This window comes from Eucalyptus grandis, chromosome 2 (assembly GCF_016545825.1).
Source record: "Eucalyptus grandis isolate ANBG69807.140 chromosome 2, ASM1654582v1, whole genome shotgun sequence".
NCBI classification, from domain to species: Eukaryota; Viridiplantae; Streptophyta; class Magnoliopsida; order Myrtales; family Myrtaceae; genus Eucalyptus; species Eucalyptus grandis.
In genome coordinates this window covers 23,867,318-23,888,059 of record NC_052613.1, presented here as the reverse complement: position 1 = coordinate 23,888,059, position 20,742 = coordinate 23,867,318, and the positions used below count along the sequence as shown (strand labels likewise).

The window sequence follows — 20,742 nt, the reverse complement described above, 5'->3', positions numbered from 1 at the left end:
AAGAGGAGAAGGAGGAGTGAATCATTTGGCATTGCTAGCACCTGCAAAGCCTTACAAGAGATGATCAAGAGCAGGGCTAGTCAATCTGTGAGTGGTTCCATCAACTCACAAGTCACATCACCACCTACAGACCCATTCTCCATATCTATTGTGATTGATCTTCTACTTGCCATTCCTATGTTGGAGCCGGATCTTTACAACAAAGTAGTGGAACGAGCCTGCGTTAATCTCACATGGAGGGAGGCTTTTATCAAAACCCCAGCTGACATGAGATATGGGCTTCTCCAATATCTTTAGTGGATGTTAGGAATTGCATGGAGTTTTAGTAGACTATGTTTTTTATGTTGTTGAGATTATGTTTTTTATGTTGTTGGTTTGGATATGATGGATTGTGATGGATTGTGTTGACTTTTTATATTTGGTTTGCTTTCACGTTATTGGTTTCTATTGTTTTTTATTTTTATTTTTACATATATCTATATTGATTTTCTTGTATTTGTGTGATGACATAGGTACTATGGAAGATGAATCAAATAGTGTGTCTAATGAAGAAGTAGCAACAGTTGAATATTATATGGATGAGTTTGATATTGACCTAACAATAGAATGGTTATTTCTGGAAATTTTTTACAAGTCTTTGCATACAAGAGAGCCTATTAGGGACAGTAAATTATCAGGAGCCAAATGGGTAAGGGAAATTGTTTACGGACATTCATATAGGATATATGAAGCATTCAGGTTAGAGAAACATGTTTTTCTTAACCCATGTGATTTAATGAAGGCAAGAAGCTGGCTGAAAGATACTCGATATATAAGGGTAGATGAACAATAGAGATTTATGTGAGAGATTTCAACGTTCGGGACAAACAATCAGTAAGTTTTTTACTCTAGTATTGAAAGCATTTCTCGAATTAGCGAAAGAAATTATCAGGCCGCCTTCTTTTGATATTGTTCCAAAAGAGATTCTTCTTGATCCTAACCATGGACGTTACTTTAAGGTATGATTTTTATATCAATTTTATATTATTAAAATATATATAGCCGATAATATTGTCTAACGCTATACTTTCATAAAATCACAGGACTGCATTGGTGCTATTGATGGCACCCACATTAATGCATCCGTCCCTATATCGAAACAAATCCCATTTAGAGGCAAGAAATGGACTACCGCTCAAAATGTGATGTGTGCTTGTTCGTTTGATATGAGATTTACTTTCGTATATGCTGGGTGGGAAGGATCTGCCAATGATTGTCGGGTTCTCTCAGCAGCACTCGAGACTCCTCGATTGCAATTCCTCGACCACCACCAGATATTTGTTTTGTTATATCAAGTGATTTTCTTTATAATTGTATAGCTGTTGCACATCATAACAAATTTATGTATATATTATTGTAGGAAAATATTATGTAGTAGATTCTGGTTATGTAGCACTTCCAGGATTTTTAACTCCATTCAAAGGTGAACGGTATCATTTGAATGATTATAGGGGTAGAACGAGACAGCCCAGATCAGCAAAAGAATTGTTCAACCATAAGCATTCTTCATTGAGAAATGTTATTGAGAGGTCATTTGGGGCATTAAAAAATCGCTTCCCAATTTTGAGACACATGCCTCCATTTTCAATTCGAAAGCAAGTATATATTGTAATCGCATGTTGTACTCTCCATAATTATATTCGCGACCAAGACAAGATGGACAGGAACTTTGCCTTATATGGAGATCCGGAGTTTCCGTTTGGACCTACACAAGACGATGTTGCAGATGATACATTACGTGATGAAGCGGCTGAGATAAACATGATTAGGAAAAATATTGCAAATATGATGGCAAGGGATCACAATATGCAAGAGATTCCATGACTTTTTATTTCCGACTTTTGCGATGTGTTTTTGTTTTTTGGTGAAAACTTTTGCGATGTGTTTGTAAACTATTATGAATACATTTCTATTAAATAGTATTAAGGTTATCCAATTCTATCTCCATGAGCACAAATGCCATTGAATGTATCATAAATGTGGACAAACAAAAGAAAAGCAAATTGTAAGCTATTGTATAGTTGACACTTCAAGACCTACAAACCGCCATCCGAAGCTTACATCCTATTCAAGAAAGAAAAAAAGCAAAAGAGGAGAGGAAAAACATCTCCCTTCATCAAAATTAGCCAAAACCTTATAAGCTTATGTGAAACACGAAAATGAAATAGTTTGTAATTTGGAAGAAGATGGGTAAAAAGTAGTATCAAGATGGGAAATTTCCAACCCCAACCCGACATCCATATCAAGATTACAAGACTAAAAATTCCCAAGCCACGCATGCACTAGAATTACAATTTTTTTTTTAAAGAGTAAAAACTTAGTCCCAAGGAAATTACTACAAATTCAATATGCCTTGTGCTTTTTTTTTTCGTAATATTTGTTATACCAAACATTAAAATTCGCAAAAATAAAATATATTAATCTAATAATATTTTGATCTTGTCAATTCTATGTAATATCTAATCTATTCTTTTTTCTTATTTATTTTTATTTTTTAAAATTAAAATTTGGAATATAAATTTTGTGCGGTTATCAAACGGGTTTTCGTTTTTTTTCATTCCCAGAAATAGAAATTTTGTACGAGTTATCAAACATGTTCTTTTGCTCGAAATTTGTTCCTAAGTAAAATAGAAAAGAACTATTTCTGAAAAAAAAAAAAACTCTTCTCCCGGAACAAAAGCGTTGTCATGCACAGCCTAAACCGACCAGAAGCATCGGCTCCTGCATCCTCCGCCGGCCGTTCGAGAGGAACTGAGAGCGAATTGATTGGCTGAAACTTTTTATCTGCTAGAGCTGCGATGGGATTCCCACGTCGTTATAATCTCTCCATCCGGAGACCACAGATGGCTGCTTAGCTGTGGATTTCTCTGTTGCTTCTGCAAGGGAGTGTGGGACTGCGCTCCGATTCCAATTAATTAATTGGTCTCGGGAGCTACGACATCACTGGCCCTGCTGCTGATGTTAACATGATGGGTTACGCCAATACGGAACAGGTCGCAGCAGGAGTTCACTTCAGGCTCCGAAAGAGGGCGTTCATCGTGGCGGAACCGCAAGGGACGCGTGTCGCGTTCGTGAATCTCCTTGCTTGCATGGCGTCTCAGTTGATGATAATCAAAGTGCTCGAGAGATTGAAAGCGAGGTATGGTGACTTGTCTACTGAAAGTAACGTAGCTATCCGTGGAATCCGTACGCATGCTGGTCCTGATGGCTTCCTCTAATATGTTGTATATATCGTCACATCTCTTGGATTTGTGCGCCAGTCATTTGATGTCATTGTGGATGGTATTGAAAAGAGCATCATAGAAGCTCATGAAAATCTCAGGCCAGGATCAATATTCGGGAATAAAGGGGAACTTTTGGATGCGGGAGGAAATCGCAGTCCCAGTGCTCACCTCAATAACACCGGGGCTGAACGCAGCAAATATAAGTATGACGTTGACAAAGAAATGACACTTTTGGAGTTTGTGGATAGCGAGTCTGGACCCAGGGTAGCTTCAATTGGTTTGCTACACATGGAACTTCTATGAGTCGTACGTAGTGGGGATAACAAAGGCGGCTGCTTGTTATACGGAAGATTGGTTTAACAAGAATGGTGTCTAAATGTCATATTCCGATGACAACAAAAGATCGTTTCAAGTGCCAAAAATTGACACAAAAAGACACTTAAATGTCAAAAGTTACGAAAGTGATACTTAATACCGAAATTGAAACAAAATGGATCATTTAAGTGGCCAATCGACTAAAATTGACCAAAATGCCGATATGTACAATTTCCGGTGAAATAATTGTAAAATGGCGTCGTTTTGCGTGAATGCAAAAACGACGTCGTTTTGGTGCCGATGTGGTAAAAAATTAATATAAAAATTAATTAAATGAAATTTAAAACAATTTAATTAAAACATTTAAAAATAAAAATACAAACATTTAAAAAAATAGAAAAAAATTCAAAAACATTATAAAAAAAAAAAAAAAAAAAAAAAAAAAAGGTAGCTAAGGGCCGAGCCTTCGCCTCCGCCACCTCCCCACCGCCACCGAGAATGGCCAACGATAAAGGGGGAGGGTCGCCCGAGCCTTGGCCAGGGGCTGGCGACCCCGGCCAACCGGCGACGAGGGTTCGTGAGCCCTCACCCCAGATCGAGGCGAGGGCCGTTGACCCTCGTCGGATCTGGGTAAGGGCTACAACCCTCACCCCATCTAAGGTGAGGTCTCACGGGCCCTCACCGCCGGTTAGCCCTCCCTCCTCTATCGCCAGCTCTTCCCGGCGGCGAGGGCAAGGGCTCAACCCTTAACTCCGCCTCCTTTTTTTTTTTTAAAAAAAATTCTTTTAATTTTTTAAAGTTTTTGTATTTGTATTTTTAAATGTTTTAAATAAATTTAGTTTTAAATTTCATTTAATTAATTTTAGTATTAATTTTTTACCACGTCAGTACCAAAATAATGCCGTTTTGCACTTGCTTTGCTGGAAAATCGTTACGTCAGCATTTTAGCCGGATTAACATTTAAGTGATCAATTTTACTCCAATTTTGATAATTAAGCGTCACTTTCGTAACCTTTGGCACTCCAGGGGTCCAGGTGTCTTCTGATGACCATGAAAATGGTGGAGTTCCACGAAGAGTCTCAAACATTGTACTTGTATTTCATAATAATCATCATGAATTATTGGAGCTTGCTGCATCTTTCCAGTCTCCCCCTCATAAACCAACGACTAAGACTCTGAGTGTTGCTAGACGTGTCAGGACTGCTCAAGGGCAGCCCGAGAAACCTGGATTTGTAGCTGCTTTTTGTCAAACGAACTGTGGCCATGTTAGCCCAGACGTGCTTGGAGCATTCTGCATAGACATTGGCCTATCTTGTGACTTCAATCACAGTGCCTGAGGTGGGGAGAACGAGTTGTGCTACGGCCAATGTTCCCGTGGCCATAATTTGTGAAATTCTGAATTTTATCCTGGAATTAATAAAATTCTCACATGACCTCGAGCAACCCAGGCAGTGTCGCGGCCTCAGGCGGCCCTCATCTAGGTCCTGCAAGGGTCGCACAACAAGCGGCCACCATCACACGACCCTAGCTAGGGTCACGTGACACTTGTCGGAGGTCGCTCAACCTCAAGCTATCTCAACTAATGGCCATTGGTGCCAGATCTAGCTCATCCGCAACCACAGCCCTTTACCAAATCGGGAAAAGATTGATCTTTTAAAAAAAAATTATATATATTTGATTTTTTTATCATTTATATTTATTTATTTATTATCATTGTTTAGTATTTAAAAAAAAAAACAATAACGAGGGAAAATATGGAATTTTGAAGAATGGATAAGGTAATTTTGAAAAAAAAAAAAAAAAAAAAAGAGTTTCAATATTTGGCCAAAATATTTGGCCAAAATCTAAAAGTTCAAAATTAATCCCTACTTTGAGCTTCAGCGATTACTTCAAAATAATTATCAAAGGTTTATCATTTTTTTAAGGGATTTAGAAGGTGGAAAGTGCCTTCAAAATGCTAAACCAAAGGCTCAAACATTTCTCAAGGCTTTGGAGGTTTCATAAGAACTTTTCTAGTGGCTCAATATGGGGTGGCCAGAGCTTCATCACAGTGTCATATGTCATATGCTAAGGGATTGTTTGGTAATTAGTCAAACAATGTTTATTTCTATTCTTTTGTTTCCAGGAGTAGTTTTAGAACATAATTGCATTTGGTAAAATTTTTATTCTCGAGAACAGATTTGGAGTAGAATCAATAATAATAAAAAAAAAAAGAGTTGACTCTTTGTTTCTGAGAACAATTCTATAATCAAGTTTACCTATTTTTTCTTTTTTTCTCCTCTTTCTTCTTGTTCTTCTTTTCTCTCTCTTGTTCTTCAAGTGCTATTGACGCTGCCATTACCATCTACCGCCACCACCACCGCCCCTCGCCAAACATTGCCGCCGATCACGGGCAAGCTCTCTAGAGGCTCGCCTAGCTGTCGACAAAGCCTGATGAGCTCGCCAATGCCTCGCCCAGCCACCAACGAGGTTTGGCCTCACTAGATTTGGCAAGACTGAGCCTCACCAATGGCTAGGTAGGCCTCCCCTAGCCACCAGCGAGCCTCGCCCGGCTCAGCCCAACCATGGCTAGGTGAGGCTCAACCTTGCCCAAATCTGGCAAGGTCGAGCCTTGCCAGTAGCTGGGCAAGCTCAACCTCGCCAAATCTAGTGAGACTGCTCGCCCAACCAAGACTCGGCGAAGCCTCGCCCCCTGTTGGCGAGGTACGGCCTCACCGAGGGGGGCGACGCTCCAATGAGGTTCCTAGTTGTCCCAAGGCCGGCAACCGGCCACCTTGAAAAAGAAGAAGAAGGGAAAGGAGAAAAAAAAAAAAGAAAAATCATAAAATTATTTTTAAAAAAATTGAAATAGGAATTGAAATTTTGCAATATATAGAATACATATTTAATTTTGTATTTAATTTATTATTAGTATTTTTATTTATAATTTATACTATAATTTATTATTTAATAAAAAAATTGATTAGTTAATATTTTTATCACTTGGTATAAATATAATTAATCAATAGAATTTTTATGATTTGATAAAATTTTAAAATTGAAATAGAAATTTTATGTAATTATCAAGGCATTATTTTACTTATAAATTATACTAAAATCAGAATAAAAAATAATTATTTTTAATCAGAAATTGTTTTTAAGAATAGAATAATCACCGAATCGCTCCGAGTGAGCGTCCCCGGCCTAGCCGCCGCCTACCTTTTCTTCTTACTAGAACAACTGGTTGAGGTCGAGGACTCGAGGTTGAAGAGGGCTGACGCGCCTACCTTTTCTTCTTAATAGAACAGCTGGTTGAGGTCGAGGTTGAAGAGGGCCGAAGCGTCAGCGTCAGCGTCACTCCTCGATCCCTGATGCTTCACGAACGCAGCGAAACATCTGGTTCTTGGTGAAGAACGTACCCCCCCTCTCTCTCTCCAATGAAGGGTCTGTTGCGATCTCTTTCTGTGAGTTCTCTCCACCATCATACTCTCCCTCTGGCTCCGATGTTCAAACTCAAGCGGTTGTTGTGTTTGCTGCTGTTGGCTACCGTCCAATTTCGTTGCCATTGGTGCAGGGGTATGGAGGTTTTCGGGCTTTTTCTAGTAGAGGCGAGCTCAGGCTTGATGGGGTCAAGGACATCGTCGCCGTGGCCTCTGGCAAAGGTGGTGTCGGCAAGTCCACCACCGCAGGTACTTGCCGGATGCTTTTGTTTCTTGATATAAGTCGGGATTTTGTCATGCATTTTTGCTCTGGACAAGTGTGATTGGTGGTGCCCTTTTTCTCTGGATTGATGGTACTATGGACATGTTAGATTAGTGAAATGCGGTTGATTAAATATGGACAGTCAATGAAATTTTGATCCTCACGTGCAGTACTATAAGAAGGGAGGAAGTGGTGAAGTGACTTTAGTTTTTTAAGTGAATGTGGAAAAAGATGGGAATTGTTGAGAAGTCAGGAGTCAGTAGTCACCGGGAGTCCCCACCAATGCTTGAAGGCAATGAATGGGTTGCTGTGCAAACTGATTGGATATTGAGGGATTAATAGGAGATTTGTATTATCTGCACATTTATTTGCATAGCTCGAAGAGTAATCTCACAGTGAAGAGCTTCCATACTGGAAGCAATAAGCTGAGTAATAACATAGTCATCCCACACCAAATGCTCCCAAGAGGAAGATATTCATGATTGCAGAGAATAGACCAAGAGCAATTGTGCAACTTTTGTACGAAGTGGATTTCATTGGAACTTCTGCTATCTCTAAGACTTCTCTTCAGAGTGCCCTGTGCAGTTTTTCTGATTCTGTAAATACTGAAGCTGGGGGTGGTAGTCGGACACTTTAATACTATCACTGCTAAAAGGGAGGCTGGTAGTCCTTTACTCCTTGTTTACTTATATACAAAGGGTTTGGATGGGGTTGGGACCTACCACACCCATTGTTGGAATGTTTGGTGTAAGGTGCCAACAAAGTACCTACTGCCCACCAGGAGAGCCTATCACTGCAGCTTCACCAGTTGCGAGTGGGGAAGGCCAAGACCGGCGATACACCAAAGCTCAAGCCTGTTCCTTCACAGACTAACCAAGGTTTCTTGAGACCAATAATAGATTAAAGGTCAAACCTGTGACCTTTGGCTTGCAAACCAAGTCTTGGACTCCTAGACCAACCACCTGGTTGGTTTGCAATCCTTCATCTTCCTGTTGCTGATATGATAGCTTTTAACAATGTGCTAAAAGATGCAGCTCTCTTTGTTCGTAAATTTTGGTAATAATTTGATTACTTGGAGCAATAAAGGATTTTAGCTCGTAGAGAGAGGGGACTTGATCATGTTCTTTTTAAATTTGGTACCAAAGTTTTCCCAGCTCCATGGTTGAGTTCTGCAGTTAACTGGAAAGGTTGAAACGAGTTATAAATGAGTTTGACATGAATTATTGTAGTAATATCTCAGAGGCTTGTGAAGCAGAAATCTCAAGAACCTGTGATGGTTCAAAAACCAATATCAGGTTCTTCTGGGTAGTTACAGCTTAAAAAGCAACTTTCTGCAGAGTCCCCTATTCTAAAATGTGCAGAGAAAGCTTTCTATAGGAAGATTTCAAGACTTTCTTAGCTCGCCTTGGGAGATCAAAATACTTGTTACTTTCATAATGTGGTTAAGCTAGATAACCAAGAGTTACCCTTCTATAATATATTCTGATGATTGTCTGAGACTCCCTGCTTATCTTGACATTAAAGCTGAACTAATCAATTATTATCAGCATTTTTTTTTTTATTCTGTTGATATAACAAGATATTGGTGATGCTGCAAAACTCAAGTTGTTAAGCCCTATCATTGAGACTAACAAATAAATCTGTTCTTTGGTAAATAAATGGGAATAAGCACCTGGCCTGATGGTTATACTGGTCCTTTTTTTTCCAGTGAACAGGTATAGTGGGCATGGATTTTGTGTTGAAGCGAACAGTGATTTTTACAAGCATCTGATTTTGCCTGGTCAAGTGAATGCAACTGTGATTGCCCTTGTGCCTAAAACAGTTAAAACTTTCCAGAATGACTGATTTAAGGCCGATCTCTTGTTGCAATATTATATAAGATACACCAGTAAAATTCTTGCTAACAGATTGAAAAAGAGCAAGTCTGATTTTACCAGTTTATATAAGGGAGGAGAATTGGGGACAATGTGCTTTTAGCTCAAGTGATTGTTGAGAGCTATCATAGAAGGAACCACTCTCCTAGGGCCCCTTGTACAACAAGGGTGATCTCATGAAAGCCTTCTGTTCCATATGTTGGGATTTCTTCAGCAATATTTCTTGAACTTATTCATATTCCTGCTAAATTTATCTAGTGGACTAAAAGTTACATCAGATCTTCTAAACTCTCTAGTATGCTTAATGGTGAGGGGAGAAAAGTTTGAGGCTAGGGGTTACTCTTTTTCCTTACCTCTTTGTTCCAACAATGAAGATTCTGCTTTGAATGTAAGAATGCAGCCACTGAAGGGAAAATCACATTGCATCCTCTTTGTAGCACAATCAGAATGACTCACTTATGCTTTGCTGACAATTTGATGGTAATACTGCATGGAGACTCTTCTTTTTCTGAAATTTTAACGTCTTCAACGAGCTCTATATAATGTCTAGCTTGAATTTTAACCCTAGAAAAGCTGAAGCTTTAGTAGCAGGCATTCCTGATGCTTTGTTACAGTGATTTCTTAGTATTAGTGCACTTCAACTTGGCTCTTTACCCGTGAGATACTTTTGTGTTCCCTTGACCTCTTGTAGATTAAATGAAAAGCAATGTGATCCTCAGAAATATGAACAATTTAAAGATTTGTGGTTGGGCCTGTAAAAAATTGTGTTACGCTGGAAAACTATAACTTATATTGGCTGTTATTCAAAGTACTTCAGCTTGTTGTTTAATAGTTTCATTATACCTAAGAAAGTGCTCAAGAAAATCGAGAAAGCTTGTGCTTCTATCTTATGGAGAGGACATGCTGAAAATGCCAGAATGGCAAGAGTCAAATGGACTCAGATTTGTCTACAGAAACACAAGGTAGGAGCTGGTCGGAAGAGGCTCTTTCATTGGAGTGAAACATGCATTCTGAAGTGTATTAGGCTGCTTTTAATGCAAGGGGGTTCTCTTTGGATAGCATAGATGACAATAAAAGCTCAGAGATTGAAGTCTCTGGTCATTAAAACATACAGTGTCTTCTTATTAATCATTGCATCAGAGATGGCAATGTTAAGTATCTCTGGATCAATAATTGGCACCAGTTTGGTCCTCTCCTATATAACTTTGGAAGTAGAATCCTTTTTCATTTTGCCATATATCGAATGACCAGAGTAGAAGTCTCTGGTCATTAAAACATACAGTGTCTTCCTCTTATGCTTGGAGGATAATTTTTCATCTTCCTGATGTAGCTTGGTAGTGCTTTAATCACTGTATCAGAGATGGCAATGTTAATTATCTCTGGATCATTAATTGGCTCCGGTTTGGTCCTCTCCCATCTAACTTTGGAAGTAGAATCATTTATTATTATGCCATTTATCGAATGACAAGGTGTCCGCAGTCATTAAGGATTTTCACTCCACCAGCAACGTTCTCCTCTTTGTTGGATATTCAAGTTGCTTTATGTGGGTTTTATATCCCTTTAACTCTGTGAAATTATTTGGAGTTCTTCAGATGGTGTTCTACAGTCAATAATGCTTGGCAACTTCTCAGAGATAGAGCTGCAAAAGTACCTTGGCATCTACTTGTTTGGTTTTGTCTGAATATCCCAAGCATTCTTTTAAAACTTGGTTGACAATTATTAATAGATTGCCAATTGAGCACAGATTGTTTACTTGGTTTGATAGTATCAATTGTAATTCTCTTGTGCGGGATTTGTAATGAATCCAGTGATCATATGTGTGGTGCTTGCTTAATCTCTATTGCTGTTCAAAAAGAAGTTTGATGTTGTTGAGATTCAGTAGGGAAGTCCATCACTGGCAGGATGAGTTGGATTAGGCTATTAAAACGTTCAATGGAAGAACAAATAATACTATTATTGGAAAGTTGGCCTGGAATGCTTATTGCTATCACATTCTGTATGCAAGGAATAGATTATTACACAATAGTCAGCTTACATAGCATTTATAATGTTATATACAGTATAATATTTATTGTCCATTAGAGGATATGTCCTGTTCCAATGCTTTGAAGTGAGTTGCTACTTCGAGACAGAGGACTCTCTGCACAAATTGGGTTATAAATTTTCTGTAGAGTGGGTTCACTCAACATTTAAATGAGCTTCTAGTGGGGAGGGCCTCTCCTACATGCAATATCTGGAAATGAAATGATAAACTTACTGATGAAGAATATGCTAAGTGTCTTTGTTTCTTTCACAATTAAAGATAATTTCATAGATAATAAGAAGTAAGGTGCACACTCTGTGGCATGGGGACTATAAATTGTTCATTCAAAGAAAGAAGAAGGGCCTAAATTGGAGAGCAGTAAGGAATTGTGGGTCACGTCTTAATTTTTTAATACTAAGCTAAATGAAGTTCGAAATATTGTATTGTTTATAATGCGTATAGATAACTAATGCCAATATATCTGCAGTTAATTTGGCTGTTGCACTTGCTAACGTGTGTCAACTCAAGGTGGGCTTGCTAGATGCTGATATTTATGGACCATCTATTCCCACTATGATGCATATACATGAGAAGCCAGATGTGACTGAAGGTAAGCAATTAACATTTTTGAATTTTCTGCATAGCAGTGTGCAATTTGAAGATCATAAAATTTATCTCAAGTTGAAATTCTAAAGCTTACCTATATAATGCTGATCTTATCAGGAGCTCTTTATCGTTTTTCTTCCATATAACTGTGGGTAAAATGGACTTTAACTTCAATAAGCAGGTATGGTTGCAACAAAGTAGCTTTTCTAGGTAAGTTAAGGTTGAGAACTAGAAGAATGAACAATGCTTCTCTATCCTATTGTCCTGCAAGTTTTTGACATAGATGATGATTTATCACAGTTCCAGACTTAATTTTTCTTTGTCATCTGCTCAAAAAATACTTATTATCTTAACATAACATAGATGTCAAGAATATTCATGCATTTAATCCCCTCTTATTATTTGGCAGATAAGAAGATGATTCCTGTTGAGATGTATGCAGTCAAGTGTATGTCAATGGGTTTGCTTGTTGAAAAGGATGCACCAATCGTATGGAGAGGTCCTATGGTACGACATACTGTCCAATCTATCCTTTCACAAATCTTTTAAAAGAAGATGTTGTGATTGGATTATCTGTAAGCCATCTAAATGATATCTTATTACTATGAGGCCCATGTTATCTGCTGGATGAAAGGATGGCAGTGAAAGAAACGGATTGGTGATTAAAAGAGCACCTGCTCAAGCCCCCTTTTGGCTTTTCTTTTGCAGCATGGATTTGAAGGCTTTGGGTTGACGGTAGAAGTTTGAAAACTCATAGGTTGCAGTATACGAAATACGGAGAAAATGTTTGATAGGTCATTTTCTTTGTACTCAGCTCTCTGAGGACAGCTGGTGCAGAGTGCCAGTAACAGATTCCAAAGGACAATTTTTTTCAGTGCTATGCGTAGAAAAGGAACGTGATCACCAGTTCTTGCATATCTTCTGCATCTTTAGCCAAATATAGGCTTTCGACATATTGCATGAGATGTCTGGCTCCAAGATTCAGTAGTAATCTTTTTGGGACTTACTGTCCAACTTCATAGCAGAAATGTTGACATGTTCTGATGATCTCACAAAGAAAAAGTGACTGAAATCTGACTAGGACCGATCAGTTCCTGGTCTGGTCTAGGTCCAAGGTGGAACCGAGAACCGGACCGACCGGTCCAATCCGGTTCGGTGGAACCAGTAAATTTGCTATTTTGGGCCAAAAATAAAATGAAAAATAGGAGAAATTGGGAGGAATTAAGGTTTGTTTCTTAAGAAATTTAAAAGTATATATATAATTAACCGGTCTGGTTGGTCCAGTTCCCACCTTGGAACCGGGAACCAGACGGGAACCGGACCAACCAGCCATTGGTTCCAAAAGTGGGAACCAGAAACTGGGACCACCCTCTTTGGGAACCGCCCAAAACCGGCCAGTCCAGTCCGGTCCGAGCAGTTCCCGGTCTAGGTGATTCCCATTGCACATCCCTTAATCTGACCATGAATTTTTGCCAAATGATGTGCCAATTGCCATTAAAGATGGCTTCTCTTGTAGCCTCCATATATGACTTTGACATACAGCACAACCAACATGTCATACTCTGGACAGGCACCTTAGTGTCATAATCTGGACAGGCACCTTAGTGTCTATATTCCAGTCTTTGTTTCTTAACACGTTCAGGCGACAATTCAGTCATCTTTCCCCAAATGTGGATCCCCAGATAGTAAGGCAGCCTACAACACATGGACTTCGGTAGAACAGATTGGTAGCTCCCAAAGCTTCATCTTTTGCATGCATCAGGAATTACTAGAGCAGGGGTTAAGTATTGACATTTTGCAAAGGAAAGAGAAAATCTTAGTTGACAGGCGTTTCCACTCTAAAATTGCACTAGATACAGAGGAATATCTGCTCTTGCTTTGTCATTGGATGAATCTAATCTGGCTATGATTCTTAAACTATTGTATATAGGCTGATTGTAAGTATCACTGCATGATAGGGGCAGTTTGAGTGGTCACATTGATCCTCTTTTTAGCCACAGTAATTGGATGTACTGAAGATTCTTGGTTTAGAAAGTATACCCTTGGTGGAGTTTTCAAAATTTAGGATAGTTGATCTTGCGGAACTTGCATTGTTTCAGTGGACCTTTATGCCAATTAATGCATTTATAATCCTTTATGGTCGGTGATTGCAACTTTTTGTACAATCTAAATTTTTCCACAGCTTTAGCTTGTAAAAGATACTGAATCTTTCTTGTTGCAGGTAATGAATGCTCTTGAAAAATTGACAAGGGGAGTCCAATGGGGAAATCTTGATATTCTTGTAGTGGATATGCCACCAGGCACGGGTGATACACAAATAAGTATGACGCAGAGGCTACAGTTATCAGGTAATCTAATAAATATCTAATTTAATTTAGTTAATCAGAAAAAACTTGGTAATTGATGTTGAGGATTGGATCAGTGGTAGTGCCAGGCCTTCCTTGGTATATAGCATGAGGTCTAGCTGCACCAATCTCCCTCCCTTTATATTGGATGGGAGAAAAGGGAAATTGAAAGACAGTTGTTTTTTTTTTTTGGCCTCATCCTTTCTAGAGGTACAACTAATGGTACTTCAATGCCAAAGCTAAATGTACTCAATTTGAAAAGAATCATTCAAAAGTGTATTTAAGGTGGCCGTAATGTTGAAGAGTAATTGAGCCAAAAAGGAGAATCTATCGGCCCCCGCCAAAGTTTTGCATTCCCATTTGATTGTGGCTATTCATGCCTAAGCTAGTGCTTTCTTTTTGGTTCATTTTTTAAAATATAATTATATGTCAAGTTCCATTCTTGTTGTGTTGGAGTCAACTAATTGTTCAGAGCTTGATACAGAGGATTTTCACTTCAACCAGAATTTGCATCCACATGTTTCTTGGGTAATTGAAAGCGCACATATATCTGAATAGATACATGCGCCTGCGCACCGAATAAATACACAGGCATTCCCACATTCATGCTCAAATATTTGAATTATTTATTTGAATTAAATGTGAATGCAAAAAGTGAAAAAAAAATTTCTTACATGGTTGAGGTAAATATGATAAATGGAAAGAAATTCGGTTCTAATTCTTCCAATAAGGGACTGATCCAAAAAATCAAAATCTTCCATTCAGAATTTCATCTTGTACTTGATTTACTTGTATTCTGCTCCATTAAGGTCTTGAAATGGTTTTATTTTACTATGAAATGGTTCTGCATCAGTACATATCACGGACTTGAAAGCTAATTCTTTGTTACAACAGATTTTAATAAAAACATTTTGCTTCATTTTCATAATTTTGATGCACGTCAAGTGTCTGGTGTTTCTGATGGTTATTTTGGAAGTTACACCAATAGTTTCTATTATTTCTTTGTTCATTTATAAGCTTAAGTTATATGCTGGCAGGTGCGTTGATTGTTTCAACTCCCCAAGATGTTGCCTTGATTGATGCTCGAAGAGGAGCTAGGATGTTTGCTAAAGTTCAAGTTCCTGTATGATCATTTTCTGGACCTTTTCTATGTAGTGTGCTTGAAGTGAATTTGCAAAATTGCTGACAGCATGAGTAACTTACAGAGATTGCTACCTTTGAAACAAAGTTCTAATTGTATCGCTTGCATTGTCTTGCGTATCTTGTTGCATATATCTTTGTAGTTTTTGAGATGTGGGAAAGCTCTCTTTAGAGTTTGTGCATTCAGCTTTCGAAAAGTTTTCCACTTCTCATATTTCAACTTTTTGATAAGAACTTTCAAATGGCTGCCAGTGGACATTGTATTTCATGTGGCACGTTTTATGTTATTTTACTTTTTCTGATTAAACCAGTGTCATGTAATGTTCTTAATAATATTCAGGTTTCATCTTTTCCCTATTTGAAACATTCAAAGCATTATTGGCTCTAAAGCATCAACTTTTTTCTTTTCTGTAGAAATGAAAACATGAAGCTGGAAAGATACTCGCAACCATACACCCCATACCTGTGTGCGTTTATTGCCTAGCTGTAGCTATCTTTTTTCTGGTGATTTGACTGGGATATAAAACTCAAATCTAGAGAAAAAAAATTTGGGCACTATGAAAAGCTTCCTGCATGTTTTGAGTTCATATTCTGCATATTACATCTTCTGGATATCTTACCTTCCCTTACACGAATAATTGAACATCTTCCAATCCTTCATCAATTATCTTCTATCTTATTCTTCAGCTTGCTGGCTATGGCTTCCTGTCAACATCATGTACAAACTCAGATGGGAGGACCAATAGGCTAATATTCAGCCATAGGAATTGTGGTTGAGTTGAAATTGGACTGGTTTTTGAACAAATGTATTTGCAGGGAGTGCAGAATTTTATGAATACAATATCTTTTACTCTACAGTAAATTCATCAATTTTAAATGTCATTACTGGTTGGATAAAATGCAATATTCATGATCTGTGTATTTCATTTAAGGGGTCACTTTACAATCACAAGGAAGCTAAGGAATTTGGCTGATAAAAAGCGGTGTCTTATCGATTTGAGTTTGCAAACTGGCAAAGTATAAAACGATGAAAAAAGGAAGCAGTTTTCCATTTGTTTAAAGTATTAAAAGGTCATTGGAATATCTGCCTTTATTTGAGTGGTGGAACTTCGTGTAATGGAGAGAAGTGTTTTCTCCTCCAAGAGTTTGATTAGTTTGGGGAGTTGTGATTTTTGCATAATCTTTTCCTACTCAATTTTTGCAGACCATTTGATGAAATTCTCCATTGAATGGAGAAGAAATATACTGGCTTTGGTAGTAACTGATCATGTCATGCATATGATGCTAGAATATGGCGTGTGCTTGTTTTTGAAACGGAAAGTCATGTTGTGCAGTTGTTCTAGGGGTGATTTCACCTTTTCATCTCGTATTTGCAAAAGAATTACAGTTTACATCTTGCACTTGTGAAAGTAACTTGTATTCTCTATTTTCAAAGCTACATTTTGCTTTACTTGTGAATGCCATATTTCCAAGAAAATTTCACATTTTGTCTGTGTGTGTGTGTGTGTTCAATATTGCATGACTGCATTTTTCATTAAATCATTGCAACATTGTTCCAGTGGCTTCTTAATGGGTATAAAAATAATGGATATAAAGTACTAGTTGAGAAGTCTATTTTGGAAACATGGGCTTTATATGATGCTAAATGTAATGTGGTTTGCTGGAAGTGTAAGTAGTATTTCGGAGTATTTAATGTAGTTGAACATTAGTGGGTAGGTTGATACAGAGGCATTATGTCATTCCCTTGATTTGGTTTATGCTGTTTTGTCTTGACCTTTCTTATTTAGCAATTTTCAATGTATCAAACTGGTATGCTTCTTGCAACACTGTCATGTGAACGTCATGATTGAATCTGGGTAATTTAATATAGACGCATCTATCTCTGCCAGTCAGTTTTATTATACAGTGTATTTTTCATTATTATTATTATTTTTCTTTATATCTTTGACTTGAATTGGATGCCATAATTCTAGCAGTAGTTTGACCTGTGAAGGTAGTGATAGATTTTCTCCCTGCAGATTTTGGGGTTTGTAGAGAACATGAGCTACTTTAAATGCCCACATTGTGGTGAACCTTCATTCATTTTTGGAAAAGGAGGAACTCAAAAGACAGCCGATGAGATGGGTTTTGAGTGTATTGCTGAGGTATGTTAAATAGTGTGATGTCTCCTATATGCTGCCACACCAGAGACTCTGAAATTACATTTTAAGAATGCCTTAATTTTGTTAAGACTTAAAATTACATGAAATCTTTTGTAGGATCTCTTTCTCCTTTTTGCTTTTGAGTTTGCCATTTGATTCTATGTGAATGGGTGTTGGCTTATTTAACTGACAAAAATCCTAGCTGGTCTCTTTGTGTTGAACATGGGAGATGTTCTTATCATCTTGGATCCTTCCAATCTTGCGAAGTCAAGCAAATACGATCTACATTGTAATAATAAGTTTCTTGACATATGTGGTCTGCACATATCTTGGAGAGTTCCTATTCACATATCAGCATCGCCAGTTAACAAGCTTACCTCACTTTTCCACTTTTCTGAAGTCTAGAGAAGTCTACATATGTACTTAAAAAATATGTAGTTGATAGGCTTGCATTGGCTACATGACCAAATCTCAAGCAGATGAATTCTGTGGATAAAGATCAGAGCATACTCAAGATAATGGATTCTGCATCTTGTACTTGTATGGTAGCTTAAATTTTGTTTTGGCTGTAAGCTGGTCAAAACCTTGTCTTAGGTCCATTCGTGGAAGACTTTAAAATTTCAAAAGTCGAATACTAGGCAAATGCATTCAGAAACGCGAATTAGTGTGGGTGCAGCAGAGTTTGAAGTCAAACCACTCTGATTTTAACAATAATCATGTTTTGTTCAGTGTTAACATACTCCTTTTTCCCTCCACCCTCAGATACCATTGGAAGGAGACATCAGAGAGAGTAGTGATGAAGGTTTTCCTATTGTATTGTCGGCTCCCAAGTCGACTGTTTCCAGAGCTTATAGTGATCTCGCTCATAAAGTTGTGGACAAGCTGCAGGCATTGGCAGAGCAGCAATCGCCCCACATGGAATTCCACCTGTGATATCGTGAAATACATGTAGTACGCCAAACTTCCTCCTCTTCTTTGATTTGTAGACCTAGAAGCATCGCAATTTAGGTAATCTTTTGAAATTTTGCAGGCGTGTTCTCGGATATTTTAACTTACAGTTAGTTGAGCGCTCCAAGAAAATAGAACCAACTTGGGGGATGAAGTGGCTTTGTCATTGAAAAGCATCCAGGTACTCTTTTTTTTTTAGAGGGGTTTTTTTTTTTTGGGGGGTTTGGATTTGGCCAGAAGGCGTCATGTATTTACTGTGATCAATATTGAAGAGATTTAGACGCTTTGCTTTACTTTATTTTAACGTATATCGATAAATCCAATCTTTACTTTCTACTTAACGTTGGGAAAACAATGATTCTTAACAGTAAAAGTTATCCTTTGTCTTTGTTAATCAATGATGGATCATCGCTGGATCTGAACAATGTGGAGCGCCCTGACCTTTTTATTGTCATTTCCTCGTAGTTGTCCAAGAGCCATGCTGAAATTAACGCCGACTCAAGTTTCGCTCAATGCAAGATGCATAAACGAACTTACTCTAGATAGTTTAACGAACGGAAAATTTAAGGATGATCTGAATAGCTCATGATAAATAATCACGCTACGGTCTCCAGTGGCCATTTATTTTTTAACCTATTTATTTATTTGCTGAGGTAACAAAATCAGAACTAACTGGATCTCCAGGCAAATGCGTTGACTGATTCCGACATGAAGGTTCTGTCGTGGTAATGCAGGTAGGACTTCATGTTTACTTTATACCTCGTGTCTGCAGAAAGGAACTGATCTGTCTATATGCCCAAATTCAAGACCAAAAGAGAGTCTCTGTTAGGTTCAAGTCAAAGATGCTGTTCCCAACCTCGCTTTGGCATCTCATTCAACCCCTTTTGTGTTTAGTTGACCATTGACATAGAAATCCCCTCTTTCTTCACCTGTTCTTAAAGTTCCATTCTTCTTCTGTTCTCACCCAGCATTTCCAAAGAGCATAGGGGCCCAAAAAAGCTAACCTTTATTGGGATGGCCCCATTTCAAACGACGGTTTGGCAGTATTACTGAGCTGTTGCTGAGAAACGCTTGTTTGTTTCCTTGTTCAGTCCTGTGAAATGATGAAGATAAAACTGCTTCCTGTATACTGGTTCTCAGCTGTTGGGTCAACAGGGAATTTGATGGTTGGCAAGGGCATGTCATTTAGCTGGGTTTTCATGATTGCTCCAGATGACTTCTCTCTCCCGCACACCTTATCTAGTGCGTCCCCCCTTCTCCACCTTGGACTTGCTTGCTTTTGTTTTTTGTTTTTTTCTTATTATGTTTGGGATCAATTTTTTGGTAAAGCAAATTTGCCTATCTTAGACTTGTGTTGCCTATTAAGAAGCGCCGACGCTATCTAAGAGCTTTCGTACTGTGTCAAACACTTCAACACATGTATGATACTTTCCAACACTCGTGTCAATACGTGTCGAAGAATTCGACACTTGATCAATATTTCCGACACTTGAGTCGGAATTTCAATATGCGAGTTTCCAACACAAGATTCCAACATACGAGATCAATTGTAAAAAAGTTCGATAAATAAAGGGTCAAAATATATATATGTGACTTACCAAAATCTATATATATATGTGTGTGTGTATGTTAAAAAAATAAAAATCAATAATAAAAATAACATATTATAAAAGAATAAAAACTTAATATTTTCTTTTCTTATCTTTTATTCTTATTTTTTGTGATACACAATTTACCTCAAATATTTTCTTTTTCTTTTGACAAGTCTAACACGCAAGTCTAGAATATGAATTACTTGTTTTTTTTTTTTTTTTTTTTGCCAAGTTTTATGGATTTATTGAAATGGAGTTGAATTTGTCAAATTGAAATAATGAATGATATTAATAAATGATGGATTAATATTTTTAGTGTAAATTTATTATAGGATTTTTATTTTTTATTTATTTGTGAATTTGAATCAGATTAATTTGATTGAAATAATTATAGAATTTATATATAAAATATACATTTAATATATAACGTGTTAGAATTATCTTTAGTCGGCGTATCGTGTCGTGTCGTGTCATGTCGGTGTCAGTGTTACTTAAGTTGCCTAAAACACTTTGGTCTTTGAGGATAATTCATTGTATTTCTCTTTAATTAAAGTTTTTGTGAAATTACTTAACTTAGCTGGAAATAGTGTGAGTCAAAGCAATACTGTTAACCGTGACTTCTACACCGAGTTATATTTTCTTTTTTCGTGCCACGATACTGCTGAATTCAGTAAAAGTGGGCTAAAATCGCATCACGTTTTTGTCCTATCAAAGATGATTTTTTTTTTTTACAAGTGCTTATAAATTCAACTTATAATGATCCAGAATTTGTAAGAGACGATAGTATAATTAGTCAAAGATCTACAAATTTTTA

General features: G+C 37.6%; 1 protein-coding gene and 1 pseudogene across 2 annotated transcripts; both read left to right on the top strand.

Moving 5' to 3' along the window:
- Nucleotides 1-2,957: 2,957 nt before the first annotated feature.
- On the top strand, nt 2,958-4,969 carry LOC104434830 (annotated as a pseudogene).
- Nucleotides 4,970-6,762: 1,793 nt separating this feature from the next.
- LOC104427658 (iron-sulfur protein NUBPL) lies at nt 6,763-18,654 on the top strand. Of its 2 annotated transcripts, none has more exons than XM_010040726.3 (9): nt 6,763-7,021; nt 7,132-7,246; nt 11,644-11,766; nt 12,172-12,269; nt 13,984-14,110; nt 15,145-15,230; nt 17,266-17,391; nt 18,151-18,339; nt 18,419-18,654. In XM_010040726.3, exons 1-8 carry the CDS (start codon nt 6,995-6,997, stop codon nt 18,319-18,321), a joined length of 873 nt encoding a protein of 290 aa, XP_010039028.2. In that variant the 5' UTR covers nt 6,763-6,994; the 3' UTR covers nt 18,322-18,339; nt 18,419-18,654. The 2 variants fall into 2 exon arrangements, with proteins under 2 accessions (XP_010039028.2, XP_010039024.2); XM_010040722.2 differs by having other exon boundaries at nt 6,765-7,021; nt 18,151-18,336; nt 18,419-18,618.
- The last annotated feature ends 2,088 nt before the right edge of the window (nt 18,655-20,742 follow it).

Excerpts from the sequence above, each read along its gene's own strand:
- LOC104427658 (XM_010040726.3), top strand. The coding sequence starts at position 6,995 with ATGAAGGGTCTGTTGCGATCTCTTTCT. Across the intron at positions 7,022-7,131 it reads GTCTGTTGCGATCTCTTTCT|GGGTATGGAGGTTTTCGGGC; the intron begins GTGAGTTCTCTC and ends CCATTGGTGCAG. Across the intron at positions 14,111-15,144 it reads GCAGAGGCTACAGTTATCAG|GTGCGTTGATTGTTTCAACT; the intron begins GTAATCTAATAA and ends ATATGCTGGCAG.